General features: G+C 45.4%; 1 protein-coding gene across 1 annotated transcript in view; it reads left to right on the plus strand.

The window, feature by feature from the left end:
* The first annotated feature begins 7,498 nt into the window (after positions 1 to 7,498).
* The window catches only part of LOC110016105 (NACHT, LRR and PYD domains-containing protein 3-like), a 35,581-nt gene continuing 17,841 nt past the window's right edge, over positions 7,499 to 25,238 (plus strand). Inside the window, exons 1-9 of the mRNA XM_023961995.2 lie at positions 7,499 to 7,865; positions 7,948 to 8,052; positions 8,300 to 8,416; positions 8,576 to 8,695; positions 14,899 to 15,018; positions 15,187 to 15,265; positions 15,427 to 15,625; positions 15,765 to 17,568; positions 17,665 to 17,838. Of these exons, the coding sequence (XP_023817763.2) occupies positions 7,756 to 7,865; positions 7,948 to 8,052; positions 8,300 to 8,416; positions 8,576 to 8,695; positions 14,899 to 15,018; positions 15,187 to 15,265; positions 15,427 to 15,625; positions 15,765 to 17,568; positions 17,665 to 17,838 (2,828 nt within the window). The 5' untranslated portion in view covers positions 7,499 to 7,755. The remainder of the gene's footprint in view (positions 7,866 to 7,947; positions 8,053 to 8,299; positions 8,417 to 8,575; positions 8,696 to 14,898; positions 15,019 to 15,186; positions 15,266 to 15,426; positions 15,626 to 15,764; positions 17,569 to 17,664; positions 17,839 to 25,238) is intronic.

Raw genomic sequence — 25,238 nt, forward strand, 5'->3', positions numbered from 1 at the left:
CATCTTCTTATGTTTTGGTTTTTACAGTCGGAATGGTTAACAGACCAGTGCCAGAGGATCTCAGAGTCCCAGAGGGTTCGTACTTTACTAAAAGATTGGATAAATAAGAAGGCGCAAGACCGTTAAGACATTTAAAAACTGTTAAAAGTATCTTAAAATCAACCCCGAAGCATATGGGGAGCCAATGCAGGGATTTCAAAATTTGGGTGATGTGAGCTCGCCTCCTGGTCTTGGTGAGAACTCATGCAGCAGAATTTTAGAGAAGCTGAAGGTTCTCTAATGTTGGTTTTTGGGAGACCAGCAAGCAGGGCGTTACAGTAATCAATTTCACTCATGATAAAAGCATGCATTAGCATCTCCATATTAGCAAAAGAGAGAAGTGGGCGGACCCTAGTCAGATTTCTGAGATGATAAAAACCAGTTTTAACCACATTGTCATGCTTGGTGGTAGCGTATGCAGACCCAAACGCTGAAACCCTAAACAACAGACACTGGAAGTGGCGTGACTGGATTAATTTTTTTTTTTTTTAACTTGTCCTGTCCAACAGCTGGGCAGGCAGATGAGAGCTGAAGGCCTCTTGTGTTGGACATATTTTACTTTTACAACAGGGGCTATGAATCTTCTGACGAACCAGAGGTATGTCTGCATAAATCCCTTTTGTAATTGAGGCCAAACTTTATTAATTTCAACCATGTTTGAAAATCTTTGGTGTTGGACCGGACGGAAAAGGAAAGAGGGGAAGAAGAGAGAGGGAGGTTAGAGAGAGGGGGGGTAGGAGGGTGATAATAGGAGGGGAGGGGGGATAAGACCATGAAGCAGCATACAGCAAACGTTCCAGCTTTCGGTTCCAGAAATCGAGGTATGTTTCAGGGTGTTTAGTTGTATATCTGTTTTACTGTGTTTCACCGTGTTTTGCCGAGTTATTTTGTCCTACTATGCTTACGTCTCTGCAACATGAGTGAGAGTAAAGGAGAGGATGATGAGTTTATATAGCACCCCCACCATTAGTAATAGTAATAACAGTGACGCAAAATTCTTTAATTAGTGTTTGCACTCCGTGCATTTTTCCCCCGTTCTTTTTATTGATAAAAAAATGAGCATATCTGCCGGCTCAAAGTAAGACATATGAGAGTTCAAGAAATATAAGTAATTAAGATGGAAAAAAGATTAATGGAGTAATGTGACATTTAGTTAGATAAATACGTAAATTTGAGTTGTATAAACAATTATTGAGTTTTATAGACGTAAGAAATTAAACTAAATTATTTATTACTAGTAGAAGAAATGTATTTAAGTTTGAAGTTACATATATATATATATATATATATATATATATAACTAAATAATATATATATTAGTTTTCTCCAAGCAGAAACTCTTTTTTTTGATAATGCAGCCGTGTTACTTTTTTGATGGACTTATAATCTTTATACGCCGTCATTAAAATCTCAGACTTCGTCTCACTTTCGTCTCAAGTGTCGCGCTTTTTTTTCTCTCCACGCGTTTCCATGGTGACTCCAGAAATCGGCGATCCATTGAGAATGTCTTTATGTACTTGACATGCACGTGCGTTAACCCAGGGTTACCAAGTCGAGCGTAATTACGCTAACTCATATCCGGTCTTTTGGAACCGACAAACCCAGAGTAAGCAAGTTCAGGCGGATTTCAGCCAGAGTTCAGGCTTAAAGTCAGGGTAGTTTAAACATGCTTCCTGGAATACCCCCCAAGAGCAGTGGAAGTTGTTGGACAATAATTGTCCAGAAAGAAGTGGAGCTGCTGGACCATCACAGTATTTCAGACAAATGGATCAGAGGAAAAGCTTTGCTGTTGAAGCTTGGATCCAGACTCAGAGATGCTGCCAGGAGCCTTTAGAGTCACAAGTACAAACTGATAAATCTATTTACCAACAATTGATTGATGCACACCACACTTACACACAAATAGAAACAAAAACACACAAACCATGTAATGTAAAAAATCTTTTTATTTCCTGTACAACAGAGACTCTTTCAGGTTTCTGGGTGGAGACTACCACAAACTCACACATAAGGGGGCGGAGCTCTGCTCAAGTGTTCCTGAATCAGGAAATGATGAAGTTGAGAGTTTTCCTCCGTGACAGAGGAGGACAGAGCAGGACGAGACGGTGGCTCCAACGTTCTTCTTCTTCCCGGTGAGTCTTTGTGTTTTCTGTTGTCTTCTCCACTCATGATGAAGGCCGTGACGTGTCTGTGTGTTCTCCTCTGTGAGGAAGAAGAGCAGCAGAGGAAGAGCTCAGACTGAAGTTTGTCTTTAACTTGTTCTTCTGTTCAAAAAGAAGAGAGTTCTTCCAAAAACCAGCAGCTAAAGGTCACTGCAGGTCACCTTTCTTACAGAAACAACACAAACACACAAAGAGACCACAATGCAGCTGTCAGAGCTGCTGAAGGACAAACTTTGAGTTCTGCTGGATCCTTGTTCTTCCAAACAGTTAGTGACTCTGTTCCACCCTTCCTCTCAGCTCAGATTCAGAAGACATTCAAATGAAATTAAAATGACATTCAAATGTTGTGAGAGGCTGTGGAAGCTCCTCAGTGCTTTGATCTCTGCTTAAGAAGGTTGTGAGGCTCTCAGGTCCTCAGTGCTGAACAACTGCATGTTTCCAATCCTCTCAGTACTGAGATCTCCTTCATTTCTGAACTTCTGACATGATTCTGATGGAACAGAGCTGGGAGCTCGTCTCTGATTGGTTCTTCCACAAACATCACTTTTTCATCATCTGTTCTGTAGTTTGAATCAAATCACCTTTAAAAGGTGATTTGACGTACATACACTGACTGGGGAATATCTGATTTGTCTGCTTACATGGCACACGCAAATGCACGTATCCGATTCGTTTCCGATTTATTTCAACATATGGAAAGGCCTGTATCTGATTTGAGAAAATCGGAATCCATGTGCTTTTGTCCTGTTTACACGCTCACCGGCCATCTCCGATCTGTGCCACATGAGAGGAAAAGATCGGAAATTGGGTCACTTAAACCGTGCAGTGTAAATGCGGCCTTAGATAGCTGAAATGTTAGTACCAGTTTAAAAAAAAAAAAACTGGAAAGATTGGTTGCACTGAAAATTACAGACTGATAGCTCTGGCTAGTATTCTATCTAAACTCTTTGCTGGCCATGATTACAGAGTTTGTGAAAACGACTCAGAATCAATTTGGGTTTATAGAAAAGCTTGGTACTGACATGTGTATATATGTATGCTCTTAAAGAAATGATCTACAATAATAGGAGTCTAAATTCCTCTGTTTTTCTGTGTTTTTTAGATGCCTCTAAAGCATTTGACAGGGTAAATCATAGAAAATTATTTATGAAACTGACGAAAAGAGGTGTACCCAAATGTGTGGTGCGTATTCTGGCGTATTAGTATGCTCAACAAACAATGCAGGTTAAATGGGGAAACCAGGTGTCAGAACCTTTTAAATCCACCAATGGGGTGAGACAAGGGGGCATTCTGTCTGTTTAATTTATATTTGGATGAATTGTCTCTTAATCTTAACGCCTGTTACACTGGTTGTGTGGCTGGAGATCTCATTATCAACCATTTGACGATCTAGTTGTGTTGAATCCAAGTACTGCTGGTCTTCAACAATTGCTTAACTGTTAACTGCTTTCTGATCATGATTTCTCAGACAAAAGAAGACAAAAACCAAGAATGTCCTGATTTTTACCTATCAAATGCTGTGCTTGTGTACTAATAAGATCAAGTATCTTGGGCATGTCATTTCAGAATACTTGTCAGATGACGCAGATATCTACAGGCAGTGTTGTGTGGTGTATGGCCATGCCAAAACTCTTTCTCGAAAGTTTGGTATGTGTACAGAAGGAGTCAAGGTGACATTATTTAAAACATTTTGTACTCCTCTGTATACAGCTCATCTTTGGGCGATCTATATAAGTGCCAGTATGAGAAGGCTGCAGGTGGCGTACAATAATGCTCTAAGAGTGCTTTTAAATAAAGCCAAGGAGGACTAGTGCTAGTGAGCTTTTCGTTTCTCTCAGAATTAACACTCTCTGGGCTTTCATGCGCTTACTCATGTCCAAGTTTATCTGCAGATTAAATGCTGCAGAAACTCTTTATTTTGCTGATGATGCAGCCGTATTACTTCTTTGATGGTCTTATAATCTTCATACGCCGACATTAAAATCTCTGACTCCGTCTGAATACTCTCATCTTGGCTATGAGTAACATTAGATTTAGTGCCATACGCTTCCAGCCAAATTTATGGAAACACTGGAGGGACTGTCTTTTTATTTGTCATTGTCATTGGTATTTATTCTTATCCTTTTTTAAATTTTTTTTAACTATAAACTATTTACTGATTGGACCATGAGTTTGGAATAAAATCTATCTATCTATCTATCTATCTATCTATCTATCTATCTATCTATCTATCTATCTATCTATCTATCTATCTATCTATCTATCTATCTATCTATCTATCTATCTATCTATCTATCTATCTATCTATCTATCTATCTATCTATCTATCTATCTATCTATCTATCTATCTATCTATCTATCTATCTATCTATCTATCTATCTATCTATCTATCTATCTATCTATCTATCTATCTATCTATCTATCTATCTATCTATCTATCTATCTATCTATCTATCTAGCTATATAGATATGCTAGCTATGCTAATGGGGCTAATAGTGCTAGCAGAGTGATCAGCATCATCCACTGACTCAGAAAAACACATTGTTCATGATGCTAATTATGCTAAATATGCCAGTAATGCTACTATAGCTAAAAGTGCTAGCTAAGTGATCAGCATCATCTAAGTCAGAAAATCACATTGCTCCATTGGTGAGAGCTATATGTCATGAGTTGATTAAAAAAAACACTTTTTTTTCAAAATGGCACCATTTCTGTAGATTTTATCTCCATAGCGACCACTTTATATTTTGGTCGCCTCGAGATGACAAACAGATCGACACCAGTTTCAGATGAATCGGAAAAAGTCAACTTATTGTTGTCCTTAGCAACAGTGGTTTTTCGCTAACCACGCCCACACTTTTCATTATGTTTATTTCCAGCCCTGGATGCCTGCATTCAAATTTCACAGTATTCCATTGAAAAAAAATAAAAGTTATAACAGTGCACCACTTTTGCTAGTTTGCCATGCGCACGCTGTTCAAAATCTACAACGTCTAATTGCAACATTTTTTCCAGAGTAGCTTTCCGTTGATGCCCGAAAAGTTACGAGACGATTGATGAAAATTCCAACGTCAAGTTTTCATTTGTATCTGGTGCTTAAGGTGCTTTTTTGTGAAGATTCAAGATGGCGGCCTTCTCTCGAGATCAAAGATCGATGTAACTCGACGTAAGTGCTAGTTGTGGACTTGTGCTAGCAACATGTGTGTGAAATTTTGTGAAAATCCAGAGAAAAAAAGTTCATTTTTTCATATTGTGTAAAAACGCAAAAATGGCGAGATTGCAGATTTTGGCTAATGGCTTCATTAGTCAAAACTGGTTTCATTAGTCAATTAGAAAATCTGAATTTTTTCGCTTTTGCTGAGTCAGCACATTTTTTGTGACAGTTTCTTGCTTACCACGGCCACATTCCTTTGTCGATCTTGTTGTGTGTAACATTGTTTTGTTCAGCGTGGGCCAGGGAATCGCATATTTCCTCTTCACAACAATCCAATAAAAAAATGTGTGAGCTAGCTAAGATGGCAACAGCGAAATTGCCATGCGCACGCCGTTCAAAATCTACAACTTCTAATTCCAACATTCTGTCCACAGCACCTTGCTATGAATGCTTGAGAAGTTACAAGACAATCGCAAAACATCTCAAAGATGAGTTTTTGTTTATGTGTGGTGCTAGAGGGGCTTTTAAAAACAATGCAAGCTGGCGGCCTTTTCCTAAGGTTAAAGGTCAACAACACTTCTGTGGTGTTTGTAGACTGGAGCTGGCAGCAAATGTGTGCAATTATGTGAAAATCGCTCACACAAAAGTGTTGTTTTCCCATATCGTGGAAAAACACAAAAATTGCCAATTCTCAGAGTTCGCCACAAAATGGCCACCAAGTCATGTGGCCATCCCATAATGATTTCAAACCCCCAACACGTGTTTTGCATTCATAACAGTATTTTGAAGTAAAAAAATTTCACCCCCATTCACATTTTTTTTTTTTACAACTTTATTGAACAAAGCATAAGCATACAAAATCCAGCATCAAAGACTCAGAAAGAGCATCAGCAGTGATAGTCAATGTTATCAATCCAAACTTATTGAATCATTTCAAGAAGAAAAAAATAATAATAATAAAATAATCAGAAACCCCCATTCACATTTTTTTGACGGGATTGCTCGCCGTGATGTCATCGTCTTCGGGGGGGTGACGTTGACTTTGTGGAAAATTCATTTGCGATTTATCCCAAGTGTGTGCACATTTTGGTGACTTTTCGAGCATGCGGCGGGGGTCATATTTTCGCTGAAAGGCGCCGAAATAGTTCCAACTGCGAAAGCAATATGGTCCTTTCATCAGTGATGCTACTGCGGGCCATAACAAGAATTCGCAACATGAAATCACTTAACCATTTCTACGACTTTGACACCACTAGGCAGTAGCGGTGCTATATAATCTCATTATAATATCTCATATAATATCATCCTCTCCCTAACATGATCAAATAACTAGAAAATACATACTAAAACAGCTAAACAACTAAACACAATTGGTCAAAAACCCACACTTAAACCCAAGTCCGTCCAGACTGACAAAGTCTGGACGGACTGGAAAGTCTGGAATGGTATCCCACAATCCCTTGCGGTGCCGATCTAACAGCAGCACCAAAGCTACATCTACTTAATTGAATTAATTTGAATAAAAGTAAAATAACTGTCTGAAAACTACATGTTATTTTAAAGTGACTAAACAAAAAAATGATTTATCTTAACTGAAGCAAATAATTAAGTTAGATCAAAGTAAAAAAGTTTATCTTTCCAACATCCACATGTGGTCTTATCGCCCTCTCATGGTGGAAAAAGTATTATCTGAGCTTCTTCATCCACTAAATCATCCTCAAATAGACACGCCATGCTGCTTCACCTCTCTGAAAACAAACTAACCTTCAACTGAACCTGTTCCAGACCAGGCTATGTTCAGAGCATGAGTTGCCATGGCAACTTGACATACCCTGAAACATACCTCCATTTCTGGAACCGAAAGCTGAGGTTATCAACTTCCTTAGCCTCAAACTTACCGTGGGAGCTAGCATAAGCTGCTTTCTGGAATACCCCCCAGATCTCTACAGCTTCATCAGTGATCCAGAGCTTTCTTCATCAAATCACTGAATCCAGAGCCTGCAGCTCTTTGCTCGTTTCTGCATCTGAGTCAGAGGAATTTATGTCTTTCTTTCTTTTATCCTCATTCTTTGGTTTCTGTCTGTTTTTCTTGATGCTTCATGTTTCCTGAAGTGTAGAAACAGGAAGTTTGTTTCTTTATCAAAGTGACTGAATGGAAGTGTTGCTGCTGCAGCTCCATGTCTCCACCTGGTGGAGGGAGAGCAGAAGTGCAGCAGCTGATGGCAGCTTCCTCTGCCTCCCACTGCTGTCTGACTGCATTCACCTGAACCTGAGAGGAAACACAAGAGAAGAGCCAATCAGTGGAGGAGCAGCTGATCTGTTGGTGAAGGAGGATCAGAGCTGATGATGATGAGGAGGGTTTCCTCTGCAGGTGAAGGTGGAAGGTGTGTGTGAGCTGATGGGGTCTAGTGAATCCAGCAGCATGGATCAGTGGGAGAAACCACAGGAGGGAGCCCCTCCCTCTAAAAGTAGAGATGGTAACCATGACAACCAGAGCAAAGCTCAGAGGTGAGATGAACATCTCCAACTGTCCATGATCTTCTCCATGTCAGAGCTCAGGACTCACACCAGCAACCTTCATTCTTCACAGGATCCAACCTGGACCTGGATCTGGATCCAGCTGGGTGTCTAAATGGAGTGACAAATTAAAAGATTGTTTAAATAGATTAATAAAAAGTCGTTCAGGAGTGGAACAGTAAGTGTTTGTAAAATACATGTTATGGATGTAACGGATGGACAATAATTGATCGATTGGAGATTTTTTCCTACCGTGAAAATGTCTGCATGTAGTGTCACACGGTGGTCAGAAGGGGGCGTTTTACCAGACTGTCTCACTGAAGATTAGTCTGTTCATGATCTGAGTTCAAGAGTTTAACATGGAAGATAATCTGATCAACCTCCAGAACAGAAAAATTATTTAAAAAAACGTTTTTTTCCATCAGGGTCCAACAAAAATTTCAAACTGACTGTGGATCTGAACCCAACCGTGCTTTCTTCATGACTAAAAAGTCAACAGCTTCTCTTCCTGCCTCAAAAGACATCAGTTCAGGGCTGGAACAGTAAGTGTTTGTCAGAGTTAAAGGGGCATATCAGAGCTCAGCACTCAGACCAGCACCTTCCTTCTTTATAGGAACCAAACTGGACCTGGATCCAGCTGGGGTCATATAACAGTGATAGATCAAGTGACAGATCCTGAACTGATGGTTTTGTGTTTGTAGAGGTCAACAGGTCACACAGAGAGTTCTGTCTGCAGCCTCCAGCTGTGGCTCCATGAAGAGTGACTGGTCCAAATATGATCCTCCAGACTTCAGAACTGAACCAGAACCTCCAGACTCACAGTAAGAAGCAGTTTCTAGTGAACAAAGATCTGCTGATTAATCTTTTTCCACAGACAGTGTTTAGATGAGATTTGATTGTTGGAGAGAAACCCAAACAGTAACTTTTGCCCCAAATCCCAAACAGCCTTAAAATGTCAGGGATGATGTCATCATTCTCTGTTATTTACAGAGGGTGGCAGTTTAGCTCAGGGGGTAGAGCAGACCCACCAAGGGTTGGTGGGTCGATATCCGCTCTCTCCAGCCAGCTGTCAAGCGCGGCGAGTCTGTAGCTCACCTTTTCCCCCAGGGGATGGGAAAAAATTCGCCATTGTGGGATAAATAAAGTATCTATTATTATTAATTAATAATAATAAACTGTATTTCTATAGCACTTTTCAAAATCTAGATTACAATGCGTTGTACAAATAACAGAAGACAAAACAGGATTAAAAACAGTATACAGTACGAAAAAAATAAAACCAAGGACACACACAAAACAGGGGTAGCGGTTGAAATCAATCAAATCACTAAAATAAATAAAATCACAAGTTTAAATTTAAGAACCAGTAAAATCCTTTAAAGCATGCCTATAGAGGTGGGTTTTTAACCCTTTTAAACACAAATTGTCTCCTTTAACCCTTGTGCTATCCTAGATGACCCCACCCTTACATTGACATGTTCTCCCTAAATGACAAAGGTGGATAAAGGTGGAAAGATTTCATGTAATCCATGGACACCAGTGAAGATCACAAATCATTGAAGAAAAAAGGTTCAGAGCACTGTCTAGTGGGTCTAGATGTCAAAATGCCTAGGATAGCACAAGGGTTAAAAGAGATTTAAATACTGGTAGGGATGTTAATCAACAACTCAAAAGTAATTGCTGATTTTGATTATTTAATTTTCAAAAAATTTTAATGTGTTGTTTCTTTTGAATGACTTAAGTCATTTCAGTCAGCATTGTGGACTTTCTTTCTTTAACTGAGGGGTACCAACAATTTTGTCCACCACTGTAATTAACTACAAAATATATAAAATCTCCATTGAAATTTTACATAGAAGTTTTCCTTAGTATCTCATCAACAAAATCAAACATTAAGTTCTTTTTTCCTTCTGGTCTAAATGAGACTCAATAATCCAGTTGAGTCTAACTCTGGTTCATCTGTGAGTCAGAATGAATCTTGGAATCACTTCATTCATTCATTATGTCTTTAATTTTAGTATCTTATTATAGCCCCAGTGTTTCTTGTGGGGATCTTTTCTTCCAGGGCTTGCCGGCTTGGTCGGTGGTTGTTGCTGCAGTTGTCGCCCTTGCTGGGGCAGCTGGAGTCTTACTTTGCTGCTTCATGGCTGTGAAGTGGACCCCAGTGTTGTCCCAGTCTGGGTGGGAGCTGTGGCGATGCACCCATGGCCGGGCTGGCTCCTGGTATGAAGAGATTCCCAAATACGGTTTCCTCACAGCAGGGCCAAGCCATACTTGTTTGAATGTTTGATTGCTTATTTATTTATTTTATTTAAAGTTACATAGTCATTATTCTTTTTTTTTCTTTTTTTCATTTTTTAACTTGTCCTGTCCAACAGCTGGGCAGACAGATGAGAGCTGACGGCCTCTTGTGTTGGACATATTTTACTTTAACAATAGGGGTTATTAATCTTCATACAAACCAGAGGTATGTCTGAATAAACCCCTTTTGTAATTGAGGCCAAACTTTATTAATTTCAACCATGTTTGAAAATCTTGGGTGTTGGACCGGACGGAAAAGGAAAGAAGGGAAGAAAAGGGAGGGATGTTAGAGAGAGGGGAGGGGGTAGGAAGGTGATAGTAGGAGGGGAGGGGGGATAAGACCATCATAAGACCAGCATAAAGAGAGAAGTTTACTGGTTGTTTATCGTTACGGTAAGGTTCAAATGTAGTATAATAAGGGTGGAGCCTGTCCACACACACACTCAAATGTTATCAACACACCTCTTAGCTGCAAAAGTGTCCACATGTCGACATGTACACAAAACAGATAGTGTTCACACGCATACTTATGCCTTCAAACCAACTAGTGTGAAATATTTCAGTCATTCAGTCATGCAAACTGTTAGTGCAAAGGTGAGCTAACACCTGTGCTCAGGTGAGTGTTTATGTTCTTCTAAAATGGATGGTGGAACGTGAAAAGGAGGGAGAGTGCCCAGCCATCCCCACCCCAAGACCCCCGCCGCAGCAGCAGCGGGAGCCGGAATCCCCCCAACGCCAAACGGGAAAAGGCAGGGAACAACCGCACCCAGGGCGACCAAGACCGCCACCCAGGCCAGGGCCAGCAGGACCGCCGCGAGGCCCCCAGAGCCAGAGAGCAGGGAGGCACGGAGGGAAAGAGTGCGCCGCCCCAGCCCAACCAGGAGAGCAGCCCCCCCGCCGCGCCGGGAGAGCCCAACGCAGGGCCCCACCGGAGAAGGACGCCCACAGCCCCAGACGAGCACCCCACCACCACCCAGGAGTTCCGGGCATCCCCCCCCCCCCCCCAACCCCAGGTACGAGCCAGGACCCCCCAAGGGAGACCCGCTCCGCACTCCAGGCAGCCACCCACCCGGGCAGGGGCAAGGCAGGGGCCCGCCGCCCCCGCCCAGGAGGGGGGAACCCCGGGGAAAAAAGGGGGCCCACAAGGGGTGTTGTAAATATGGCCAGACCAGGCTCGGCCACAGTTGGAAATTTGGCGGGGCCCAGCGCTCAGGGGCAAGGACCAGAACCCACCCCCCAGGGACACAAACACCCCCGGCTCAGGTGTAATGTAAACCCCCCCCACTGCGCGGAGAGAGAACCGCCGGGACCTGGAAGCCGGCACCCAAGGGACACGGCCGCCGTTGCCAAGGGGCCCGTACCCCCCACCAGGGAAGGAGCAGGGGACAGATGGTCCTAGGTCCCACCTTCCTTGCAAAATGTGTGTGTGTGTGTATGTGTGTTTGAGAGGGTGTGTGTGTGCATGTGTGTGTGTTTATGTTGGAATGTATATATTGAGGGTGGACGGGTGTGTGTACTAAGGGGGGTGCAGTTAAAATTAGCGGGTAGAGCACTAAGGGGACATCTCCTGATTACTCACAATGAAGTCCCCTCACCCTCCCCACCAAGGGGCCCTGAATGTCTAAGGTGCGGTTAAAATTGGCGGGTAGGGTGCTAGGAGGACATCTGCTGCTTGCTGGCAGTGATGTCCAAGCACCCTCCTTACCAAAGACCCTACATGTCTAAGGTGCAAATAAAACCGAAAGAGGGGGGGCCCACTCCATACGGCAACCATAGGAGGGGGCTAAGTAGACTGCCAGGTAGCCCCCCCCAAAGGCGCATCGCAGGCTAAACCCCCCACCCCCTCACCCTAATATGAGGTTATATGAGGAAGGTGGTGAGTTGGGGACAGCTGGTATACTGTCCCCCGGTGGTCAAACACCCCCCCCCCAGCCCCCCCCCCCCCCCCCCAGCAAAGGGGCTAGGCCCACCCAGCCCAGGGGCCCCACCCCCAGAGGCGCCGACACCCCAGGCCCGGCACCACCCACCCCACACAGAGAGTGAGGAGCCAGAGAGCGTCGCCCCCCCCGGAGCAAGCCCAGGCCCCCACCCCCAAACACCGGCCCCAGAAGAGCTCCGGTCAGGCCTCGACGGGACCGAGGCAGCCAACCGGCCGGGGCAACCGCCGATTGCCTCAGCGGAGACCCCGCCCCGTCAACCCCCCCCGCCCCGTACCAATAGTGGGCCCCCCCTCCCCCCCAGAACGCCCCCCCCACAGGACAGGGCCGACAAGCCCCCCACCCCACCCCAGACCCCGCAGCCGAAGCGGATGACACCCAGAGCGACCGGGGACCCCGAGAAGGTTGTCCCGTCCCGTCCCAGAGCCAGGGAAGGGCCGATCCCAGCCCCAGGTGCAGATGGGCAGCCCATCCAGTGCCGCTGCCCCCCCCCCCCCCCGAGCAGGGCCCCCCGCCAACCCCCCCCAGCACAGGCAAAGGTACCACCCCCCCAAGCCAAGCCAGACCACCACCCCACCCCCCACCACGCACCCCCACACCGAAGCCCAGAGGACCACGCAGCACCCCAGCCCGCCCCACCCAGGCACCGGACCCGACCCCCCGACCAACGGAGCCCCCACCACCCCCCGCCAGGCACCGGAGGCCCCGACCCCCACCACGAACCACGGCAGAAGGGCAAGTAGCAGCGACGACCACGCCCCCCAACCCCCTAAGTCATGGAGTTAGCTATGGGAGACCAGAGAGACCAAATTCTTTCAAAGTTACTTGAACTTTGGGCTGACATTTTTTCCAAGCCGATATGATCAAGCAGCAGATTTCTGTGTTGACTTATATTTATATTTTTCTTGTTTTTCCAATTTGTTAAAATAGTTTTTTAGCAATACAAAGAGCTATGAAAATGATAGAGCCTAATCCTCCTTCTACTTCGATGGCACTCATGTCACCAAGCACACAAAGTGACGGTGAAGCCGTGATTGAAACTTTAAGCCAGACTGATAGATCGGCACATACCTGCTGCCAGAGAGCCTGGACAGGCGTGCAGAACCATAGTGCATGCATGTAACTGTCGGGTAGATTACTGTCACAGTGCTGACAAATGTCTGAGTTGCTGAGACCCATCTTGAACATCCTCTGTCCAGTGTAGTAAATTCTGTGAAGAGTTTTGAGATGGATTAGCTGCAGATTTGGACTTTTTGTCAGTTTAAAGGTGTTTAGACAAAGTTCTGACCAGAAGCTTTCCTCTGTGCTGATGCTCAAATCCGCATCCCATTTTGTTGTTGGAAGTGAAATATTATTATCTAAATTACATAAAAGTTTGTATATTTTGGAGAGAGTTTTATTCATTGAGAAATTAATCAGAGTGGTAACTACATCTGGTGGTTTTAAATCGTTGTCTCTGTATTTAAACGTTTTAGTAATAATTGATTTAAGTTGCTGATATTCCAAGAAGTTATTTATTCCATGTTTGTCTTCAAGTTCCTGGGGAGTTAGGAATCTTCTATCAATAATTATATGCTTTAGTTGTTTTATGCCCCCTGCTTGCCAAGCTGGGAAGTGTATCATTTTTTTGTTTATAAGGATGTCTGGGTTGTTCCAGATGGGTGTCATTTTGCACGGTTGAATTGATGATTTTGATATTTTAAGAAATTCCCACCAGGCTGTTAAAGTGGCATTTATATTAATACTTTTGAAACAATCCTGTTTTTTAACTGTTTGGCTAATAAATGGAAGATCTGACAGGTTGATCTTTCCACATAACGCCTGTTCCAGGTCTAACCATGAGTTGGTTTCTGGATTATTTTTTAACCATTTTAAGATGTATTGTAATCTATTTGCAAGAAAGTAATTGTGGAAGTTAGGTAATTCTAATCCTCCACAGCTTTTTGCAGATTTTAAAGTTTTTAGACTGATTCTTGCAGGTTTATTGTTCCATAAAAAGCTTGATATGGATGAGTCTAATGTTTTGAACCATTTTAATGGCGGTTGTGTGGGAATCATTGAGAATAGATAATTAACTTTGGGTAAGATTTTCATTTTTACCGTGGCTACCTTCCCCATAAGGGACAGAGGCAGGTTGGTCCAGCGTGTTAGATCGTCCTGTATGTCTTACAGTAATGGGGTGTTGTTTAGCTGCACCAGTTCTGATAGTTTGGGGGAAAAATTGATACGTAGATATTTGATATTTCCTGCTTTAACTGGTATTGTGAGTCTTTGCTCTGCATTACTGTTCAGTGGTAATAAAACAGACTTATTCCAATTAATGGAATAGTCTGATATAGAGGAGAATTCATTAATGATTGTTGCCTTTTCATTTACAGAATGTAAATTACTTAAAAACAGTAATATGTCATCTGCATAAAGACTAATTTTATGATGGCTGTGTTTGGTTTTTATTCCTATAATGCTCTCATTCTGTCTTATTGCTGCAGCTAGAGGCTCAATAATTATTCTTTATACGTGAGGGCCATGGGTCATGTGTTTTAATGGAGGGGAGTGGGAAGGGTGAAGGGTGGGTTGGGTTTTTACTGTAATATTGTGTGTTTTCTGTTTTTAATGTTAAAGCGCTTCAAGCTGCACAAAATGCATGAGAAGCGCTATTTTATAAATAAAGTTTGATTTGATTTGATGATGCATTTATGATCTGAAATGCTCCAGATCCAAAATAACTCATCAAACACCATCATGATAGAAACTTACTTCTAATAAAACAAGTGTTTTTCTATCAGGGTCCATCAGAGACTCCGAACTGGATCTGAATCTGAACCCAGTCGTGTTTCCTTCAGGAGTGACTGGTCAAAGCGTGGTCTCATTGACTTTAAATCCCCATCATCTTCTAGTTCAGAGAGGTGAGCTGTATGGAAATGTTCTTTCTCACAGACATTTCTATCTCCATGTGTGCAGCAGTGAGTGTTGGAGCTTTTCCACAAACACGGAATAGATCTAGTAGATTCTACTGAGTGTCTGCAGGACACCAGTGGGTCCAGTAGGATCTGATTGTTGCTGATTCTTCACAGACTGGACCAGCAGAGCTCAGAGACTCCCAGTGGTCCGTCTTTCCAGCAGCATCAAACACAGCTGGACTCCATCTTTCTGGTCTGTACATGAACAACAACTACTTTCCCATCATTCTGTCCACAGTCGTCTCCATGCTGCACGTTGGACACCAGTGGACTGTCAGTGTGTCCAACATGGAGCTGATGTTTGGCTCCATGACTTCACTCTGATTGGCTCATTCATCTGGAATTCTGTTGCAGCTGCTGGAGGACAACATTGTCACTTTTGTCAAGAAGGAGCTGAAGAAGATCCAGAAGCTTCTGAGTCACAGGGAGGATGAGGAGGAGCTGGAGGATGACGATGAAGAGCAGAGGAACAGCAGAGAGTCACTGATGAAGATCACAGTGAACTTCCTGAGGAGAATGAAGCAGGAGGAGCTGGCTGATGGACTGCAGAGCAGTAAGAGGATTTCTCTGAAGGTTTCAGCTGCTGAGAAATGAAGATTTACTGATGTCTGAACACATGGAGCCACAGGGATTGAAACCCTCATCATTCAGGGCTGCAGAGAGTTGATTTACTGTTTGTTGTCTTCATTCAGGATCTGCTGCTGCAGTTTGTCGACATGAAGTCCAATCTGGTCTGAAGAAGAAGTTCCAGTGTTTGTTTGAGGGGATGACTAAAGCAGGAAACCCAACCCTTCTGAATGAGATCTACACAGAGCTCTTCATCACAGAGGGAGGAAGAGGAGAGCTGAATGAAGAACATGAGGTCAGACAGATTGAAGCAGCATCCAGGAAAGCAGACAGAGCAGAAACAAGCATCAGACAAGAAGAGCTCTTCCAACTCCCAGCTGGAAGACCAGAACCAATCAGAACCGTGATGACTAAGGGAGTGGCTGGCATCGGGAAAACAGTCTTAGCACAGAAGTTCACTCTGGACTGGGCTGAAGGCAAAGCCCACCAGAACCTCCACTTCACATTTCCATTCACTTTCAGAGAGCTGAATGTGCTGAAAGAGGAGAAGTTCAGCTTGGTGGAACTTGTTCATCACTTCTTCCCTGAAACCAAACAAGCAGGAATCTGCAGCTTTGAAGACTTCCAGGTCCTCTTCATCTTTGATGGTCTGGATGAGTGGCGACTTCCTCTGGACTTCCACAAGACTCGGATCCTAAATGACCCTAGAAAGTCCACCTCAGTGGCTGATCTGCTGACAAACCTCATCAGGGGGAACCTGCTTCCCTCTGCTCTCCTCTGGATAACCACACGACCTGCAGCAGCCAATCAGATCCCTGCTGAGTGTGTTGACATGGTGACAGAGGTCAGAGGGTTCAATGATCCTCAGAAGGAGGAGTACTTCAGGAAGAGGTTCAGAGATGAAGAGCAGGCCAGTAGGATCATCTCCCACATCCAGAGATCCCGAAGCCTCCACATCATGTGCCACATCCCAGTCTTCTGCTGGATCACTGCTACAGTTCTGGAGGATCTGCTGAAGAGCAGAGAGGGAGGAGAGCTGCCCAAGAGTCTGACTGAGATGTACATCCACTTCCTGGTGGTTCAGGCCAAAGTCAAGAAGGTCAAGTATGATGGAGGAGCTGAGACAGACCCTCACTGGAGTCCAGAGAGCAGGAAGATGATGGAGTCTCTGGGAAAACTGGCTTTTGAGCAGCTGGAGAAAGGAAACCTGATCTTCTATGAATCCGACCTGACAGAGTGTGGCATCGATATCAGAGCAGCCTCAGTGTACTCAGGAGTGTTCACACAGGTCTTTAGAGAGGAGAGAGGCCTGTACCAGGACAAGGTCTTCTGCTTCATCCATCTGAGTGTTCAGGAGTTTCTGGCTGCTCTTCATGTCCACCTGACCTTCATCACCTCTGGACTCAACCTCATGGAGGAACAACAGAAGAAAAAATCCTTAAAACTTCTCAAACTGAAACAAAGCAGTCCAGTACAGTTCTACCAGAGTGCTGTGGAGAAGGCCTTACAGAGTCCAAACGGACACCTGGACTTGTTCCTCCGCTTCCTCCTGGGTCTTTCACTGCAGACCAATCAGAGTCTCCTACGAGGTCTGCTGACCCAGACAGGAAGTAGCTCACAGACCAATAAGAAAACAGTCCAGTTCATCAAGAAGAAGATCAGTGAGGATCTGTCTGCAGAGAAAAGCATCAACCTGTTCCACTGTCTGAATGAACTGAATGATGGTTCTCTAGTGGAGGAGATCCAACAGTTCCTGAGGTCAGGATGTCTCTCCACAGAGAAACTGTCTCCTGCTCAGTGGTCTGCTCTGGTCTTCATCTTACTGTCATCAGAAGAAGATCTGGAAGAGTTTGAACTGCAGAAATACTCTGGTTTAGAGGAGGCTCTTCTGAGGCTGCTTCCAGTGATCAAAGCCTCCAACAAAGCTCTGTAAGAACTCTCAGGAAAATCACCTTCAGTCAACAAATGAATCTGAGTGGAAACATGAAAGATTAAATAACTGCTGTCTGTCTTTGTTTTCTTCAGACTGAGAGAGTGTAATCTGTCAGAGAGAAGCTGTGCAGCTCTGTCCTCAGTTCTCAGCTCTCAGTCCTCCAGACTCAGAGTTCTGGACCTGAGTTTCAACAACCTTCAGGATTTAGGAGTGGAGCTTCTGTCTGCTGGACTGGAGAGTCCAGACTGTAAACTGGAGACTCTTAGGTCAGGTTTCATTCAAATGTTGATTCTCTACAAGTTCTGTCTGTTTTTCTCTGTTTCAGGAGAAAGTGTCAGATAGACATCAGTTTAGAGGAAACAGCAAAAGACTGTTGCGTAGAAGTAAAAAGAAAACAACATTCTGCTTGAGTTACAAATCCAGAGTTTTACCTTATCTAATGTGTCATGATCAGAGCACGGGATGGACCCAGGTGCTGGAACCCAGAAGGAAGACAGGTAAGTGGTAGGTAAGTGGAATTTATCTACTTTTAACCGATCCAGGCGGGCCTGTGAGCAGATGGGACTTGGAGTCCGGGTGAGCGTGGCTGGTGATCTTGACGTGGAGCGTGGCTGGTGTTCTTGGTGAGGAGCGTGGCTGGAGCTCTTGCGGAGCACTGAGACAGTGGCTCTGGAGGTTGAAGGTGTCGACGGGGTGATAGTTAGGCAGCTGCGGCTTAGCTTGGTACGAGGCAAATGGGAGCCAGACATGAATCACAACGTGACTAGGCACCATTAGGGTTAACGGACTGGTGAAGAAACCTGGAGCTGGGTCTCCTTAAGAAGAGCAGAGTCTTGATTGGATGAGTGGTCACAGCTGAGAGTCAGGAGCAGAGCTGGGAGGGGGAGGAGTCTTACAGAGGCACCATGACAGTACCCCCCCCCTCAACGACCGCCTCCAGGTCGCCGATCAGAGTGGGCACGGAAGAAGTCCGTGATAAGGGAAGGGTCTAGGATGAGGGAACGGGAGACCCAGGAACGTTCCTCAGGACCGTACCCTTCCCAGTCCACCAGATACTGATGACCACGGCCACGCCGATGGACATCCAAGACAGTGTACGCCGGAGCGTCATCGATGCTAGGGGCGGGCGTGGGGAGACGGATGGCGGGCACAAAGGGCTGTCCAGAACACGTTTAATATGGGAAACATGGAACGTGGGGTGTACCTATCGGGCAGCAGGCAGGCGAAGATGGACGTAGGAAGGATTGATGATACGGTCGATGACGTTTGGACCGATGAACCTGGGAGCCAGCTTGCGAGAAGTGGATTGAAGTGGAATGTTTTTAGAGGAGAGCCACAACTTCTGTCCAACCTGATACGTGGGTCCCACCACCCTGTGACGATTGGCAGACCGGCAGTTGCTCTCCTTGGTGCGGAAGAGAGCAGCCCTGGTCTGATTCCACATGCGTTGGCAGCGCTGGAGATGGTGTTGGACCGAGGGTACTGCCAGGTCGAGCTCCTGAGAAAGAAACAGAGGTGGTGAGTACCCAAGTGAGGCTTCAAATTGTGAGATCCTCGTGGCTGATGAGGTGTGGGAGTTATGGGCATATTCAATCCATACAAGGTACTTGGCCCAATCAGCAGGATTTTGAGCTGCCAGGCAGCGGAGAGCCGCCCCGAGCTCCTGATTAGCCCGTTCCGCTTGGCCATTTTATTGGGGATGGTAACCGGAGGATAGGCTGGCCGTGGCGCCCAGAGTTGAACAGAAGGCCTTCAACACTTGGGATATAAATTGTGGGCCCCTGTCAGAGACTATGTCAGCAGGAATTCCATGGTGGCGAAAGACATGGTGGACCAGGAGGTCAGCAGTCTCAGTGGCGGTAGGCAGTTGGGGAAGAGGTATAAACTGGACCGCCTTGGAGAAGCGATCGATGACCGTAAAAATCACAGTACTACCAAGAGAGGGGGGTAGACCGGTAACAAAGTCCACAGCAATGTGGGACCAGGGTTTTTGAGGAGTGGGTAACGGATGAAGAAGGCCTGAAGGGGGTGCGTTGGAAGACTTGGATCTTGCACAAGTGGTGCATGCGGCAACATACTCACGCACGTCCGTCTCCATGTTGGGCCAGCTGAACCTCTTCCGGATAAGATTGAGTGTACGAAAAACACCTCCATGGCAGGCGATGCGAGAATTGTGGCCCCAGGAGAGAACGTTGGTTCTGAGGGAGGTGGGAACGTAGAGGACGCCATTAGGACAAGGATCATGGTTTGGTTCCTCACCTTGGGCATTAATGACCCGGTTCTCAATGTCCCAGGTAAGATTCCCCATGATGCAGGTAGCGGGGATGATCGTGGCAGTGGTAGAAGGGTCGTCAGGGCTGAATTCCCGGGAAACAGCGTCTGGTTTGGTGTTTCGGCTGCCTGGTCTGTAAGTAATAGTAAAATCAAAGCGGTCAAAAAACAGACACCACCGAGCTTGACGTGAATTTAACCTCTTGGCGGATCGTAAGTAGGCCAGGTTTTTATGATCGGTCAATGAATGGATGACCAGCTCCCTCCAGCCAATGACGCCACTCCTTTAATGCCAATTTGATGGCCAGCAGCTCACGATTTCCAACGTCGTAATTACGTTCTGCTGGCGAAAGTTTCTGGGAGAAGAACGCACAGGGTTTGAGTTTCCCAGATTTGCTTTCTCTTTGCGAGAGGACCGCACCAACGCCAGTGTCTGAAGCATCGACCTCAACGATAAATTGTCTTGAGGGGTCCGGTTGGATGAGAATGGGAGCCGTGATAAACAGAGACTTGAGAGTGTCAAAGGCGATCTGGGCCTCCGGTCTTCATTTATAAGGTTTGGAGTTGGAGGTTAATTGGGTGAGGGGTGCCGCGATGCTGCTGTAGTTTCTAATGAATCTACGATAGAAGTTAGCAAAGCCCAGGAATTGTTGTAGCTTCTTGCGGGTTTCAGGAGGTTCCCAATGAGAGACTGCTTCGAGTTTGGCTGGGTCAGGGCGGATACTGCCAGACTCGAGAATATACCCGAGGAACTGGATAGACGAGGCATGGAACAAACATTTCTCCGCCTTAACAGAAAGCTGGCTTTCAAGGAGCCGGGAAAGGACTAGGCGAACGTGATTTTCATGTTGAACGGGGTCCTGAGAGTAAATTACAAATATCGTCAAGATAGACGAAAACGAACCGGTTAATGAAATCCCGGAGGACGTCGTTGACAAGTTTCTGAAAAAAATGCAGGGGCGTTAGTGAGGCCGAAGGGCATGACCAAGTATTCGTAGTGGCCCATAGGAGTGTTAAACGCGGTTTTCCACTCATCATCTTCTTTGACGCGGACTAAATGGTAGGCGTTGCAAAGGTCGAGCTTGGAGAAAATATGAGCGCCTTGAACAGAGTCGAACACGGAACTAATAAGAGGGAGGGACTATTAGGAGATGGTTATTTTGTTGAGCTACCGATAATCGATACAGGGTCGTAAAGATTTATCCTTTTTCTCAACAAAGAAAAACCCCGCACCCACAGGGGAAGTCGATGGACGAATGTGACCGTACGAAAGTGCCTCATGGATGTAAGACTCCATGGCCGCTTTTTCGGGACCTGACAGGTTGAACAGGTGACCTTTGGGTAAGGTTGCTCCCTGAAGGAGTTCTATGGCACAATCATAAGGCCTGTGGGGTGGCAGAGAATTAGCCTTAGATTTGCTAAAGACCGCTTTGAAATCATGATAACAAGGGGGAACTGACGTGAGGTCAATATTTTCAGTGATTATAGTTGCAGCAGATGGTATAGCGGGTATAGCGGATTGAAGGCAATTAGCAAGACAAAACGCACTCCAGGTTAGTACGCGCTGGTGAACCCAGTCAAATTGGGGATTGTGGGTTTTAAGCCAGGAGTAGCCTAAAACTACCGGATTTTGCGGGGCACGTGTGACAAAGAATTGAATGTACTCGTGGTGATTACCAGACGAAATGAGCTGGAGAGGCTTAGTACGATGCGTGATAAACGAGAGATGTTGACCCCCCAAACCGGCAGCTTTGATGGGGGAGTCTAAGGGTTCCATAGGTAATGAAAGAGATTTAACTAGATCGAGATCAATAAGGCTTTGCTCGGCCCCGGAGTCAATCAAAGCATGAGTTTCGGTAACACTGGTTTTAAAACATAACTTGACAGGGATGTAACAAAATTCCTTTGATGTGGAGTTGACAGACTTATCCGCCCGCGGCCTGTCGTCTAACGGGGGGTTCGGGAGTTTAAACGAAGCGGACACTGGGAAACCTGATGACCGGGATTACCGCAGTAGAAACACAGCCCCCCTATCTGCGCTTCTGTCACTCCTCTGCAGACAGCTTGGAGTGGCCGACCTCCATAGGCTCCACTGGTGGGTCGCGAGGTCTGAGTGTGGGTGACTCAGGAAGATGGACTGGGAACGAAAACAGGTTAGCGGATGGCTGTTTACGTGGTACTGAGTTACGTTCATGTTTACGTTCTCTGAGGCGGGTGTCGGAGCGTAGTGCGGCGGAAACTAGTTCCTCAAACGAAGAAGCTTCCGGCTGTGAGCACAAATGGTCTTTTACGTTTTCGTTTAATGACTGATAAAAAACACCTCTAAGCGCAGGGTCTAACCATCCTGCCTCTACCGCTAGGATCCTGAAGTCGATCACATGATCGCTGACAGATCGATTGCGTTGCTTGAGGCTCAGCAAACGTCTGGTGGCTTCTTCCTGCTTTCGGGGCTGGTCAAAAACGAGTCGAAACTCATCAATGAATCTTCCGAAGGAGAGATGGGAAATAGGGTTGGCCGCTAGGAAGGCCTGGGCCCACTGGAGCGCTTTATTCCTGAGGGAGTGGATAATGAGCGTGATCTTGCTGTGGTCCGAGTGGTAGAATCGGGGAGCCTGCTGGAACAAAGTTGGCACTGTAACAGGAAACCACCTCATGCCTCTACGTCACCATGAAATGGCTCAGGTTGTAGTAGGTAGTTTTCCGGGGTCTAAGTGGAAGCGGAAGCAGTCAGGTTACTGGGAGGCGGAAATGGAGCAGGGACTGTGGAGCCGGATTGTTGTCTTGTAAAATCTAACAGAGTCTGTGTCATGCTATCCAGACGCCGAAATAAATCCTGCTGAGCGGTGGCCATTTTGTTGAATGTGTCGGCCTGACGTCCCAGCATGATGCCCTGCTGTTGAACTGCCAGGCGGAGTCCTTCTGGGTCAGCTGGGGCGGGATGTTGGCCAGTCCGTTCTCTCATGATCAGAGCACGAGATGGACTCAGGTGCTGGAACCCAGAAGGAAGACAGGTAAGTGGTAGGTAAGTGGAATTTATTTTCTTTTAACGGATCCAGGCGGGCCTGTGAGCAGATGGGACTTGGAGTCCAGGTGAGCGTGGCTGGTGATCTTGACGTGGAGCGTGGCTGGTGTTCTTGGTGAGGAGCGTGGCTGGAGCTCTTGCGGAGCACTGAGACAGTGGCTCTGGAGGTTGAAGGTGTCGACGGGGTGATAATTAGGCAGCTGCTGCTCGAGGTGATTCTTGACTCAGGTGACCCTCGTGGCTTGAGGTAAACCTGAGGTAGAGGAAACAAGGCACAGTTAGCTTGGTACGAGGCAAATGGGAGCCAGACGTGAATCACAACATGACTAGGCACCATTAGGGTTAACGGACTGGCGAAGAAACCTGGAGCTGGGTCTCCTTAAGAAGAGCAGAGTCTTGATTGGATGAGTGGTCACAGCTGAGAGTCAGGAGCAGAGCTGGGAGGGGGAGGAGTCTGACAGAGGCACCATGACATAATGGTTACAAATGTTCTCTTGGTTTTTTGCACAAGACTAAACTGGAGAACCTAAGTCCATCCAGATGTTGATATCTGTGAAAAGTTCATGTTCTGTGTTATTTGAAAGAAAACATGAATCTATCACAGAACTGCAGACTTCAATGGACAAACAAACAGTTGCAACAGATTTCTGACCCACAGAGCAGCAGCTCCTTATGAATAGATACGAGGAGGTCAAACTGCAGCAGACTCTTTTCTCACAGATCTGGTTCTTTTATTGTGGTGAACATCTTTGAGTTTCTGCAGAGTAACTTCATGCTGACCTGGATTACCTCTCCCATCAATGTGCCGTTAACCATCTGATCTAGTTCACCAGCAGTCATGGTCATTAAGGGCAACAACAGCAGAGAATTCAAATGTTTTTCATACTTCAGTAGAAAGAATCAAATCACTTTGGAAGTTGTTTTTTTCTGAGTCTTTAGCAGCATCAAAACATGCTTAGATCCTCCAGTAAAACATTCCAAACTTCTTCTTGCTACAGTCAGTGACTTTAACTGATGCTGAGACATTAGACTGTCACTCAAACTGCCTTCTTCCTGCTGAGTCAGCAAAGTTTCCAGCTTCACTTTCAGTCCCATCAGCGAGTCTTTTATGGAAGAGCTCAGTTCAGGTTTGGAAAATAACTTTTTACTGACAAAGTGTTTAACAAGATACTTAAGGGTCTAGACCAGGGGTCAGCAACCTTTACCACTCAAAGAGCCATTTGGATCAGAAATGAATTTCCCACAGAAATGAAAACACAGGGAGCCGCAACACCCTTTGGAAAAGGTCATGAGGTGCCGTGTAGGACATTATTCAGAATTAGCATTCATAAACACGTATGAAATCTCACACACACACTAGTGAAATGCTTGTATACATACAACTGAAAATATATTCATTTACATACACATGTGAAATCTCTCACGGTCACTACTCAAAATCCTCTCACACTCACTACCAAAAATCCTCTCACACTCACTAATCAAAACCCTCTCATGCTCACTACTCAAAATCCTCTCACGCTCACTACTCAAAATCCTCTCACGCTCACTACTCAAAATCCTCTCACACTCACTACTCAAAATCCTCTCACGCTCACTACTCAAAATCCTCTCACGCTCACTACCAAAAATCCTCTCACACTCACTACTCAAAATCCTCTCACGCTCACTACTCAAAATCCTCTCACACTCACTACTCAAAATCCTCTCACGCTCACTACTCAAAATCCTCTCACGCTCACTACTCAAAACCCTCTCATGCTCACTACTCAAAATCCTCTCACGCTCACTACTCAAAATCCTCTCACGCTCACTACTCAAAATCCTCTCACGCTCACTACTCAAAATCCTCTCACGCTCACTACTCAAAACCCTCTCACACTCACTACTCAAAACCCTCTCACGCTCACTACTCAAAATCCTCTCACGCTCACTACTCAAAATCCTCTCACGCTCACTACTCAAAATCCTCTCACGCTCACTACTCAAAACCCTCTCACGCTCACTACTCAAAACCCTCTCACGCTCACTACTCAAAATCCTCTCACGCTCACTACTCAAAATCCTCTCACGCTCACTACTCAAAATCCTCTCACGCTCACTACTCAAAATCCTCTCACGCTCACTACTCAAAATCCTCTCACGCTCACTACTCAAAACCCTCTCACGCTCACTACTCAAAACCCTCTCACGCTCACTACTCAAAATCCTCTCACGCTCACTACTCAAAATCCTCTCACGCTCACTACTCAAAATCCTCTCACGCTCACTACTCAAAATCCTCTCACGCTCACTACTCAAAATCCTCTCACGTTCACTACTCAAAATCCTTTCACACTCACTACTCAAAATCCTCTCACACTCAAAATCCTC

The sequence above is a fragment of the Oryzias latipes genome, chromosome 2 (genome assembly GCF_053564925.1).
Source record: "Oryzias latipes strain Hd-rR chromosome 2, Olatipes_Hd-rR_3.1".
Lineage (NCBI taxonomy): Eukaryota > Metazoa > Chordata > Actinopteri > Beloniformes > Adrianichthyidae > Oryzias > Oryzias latipes.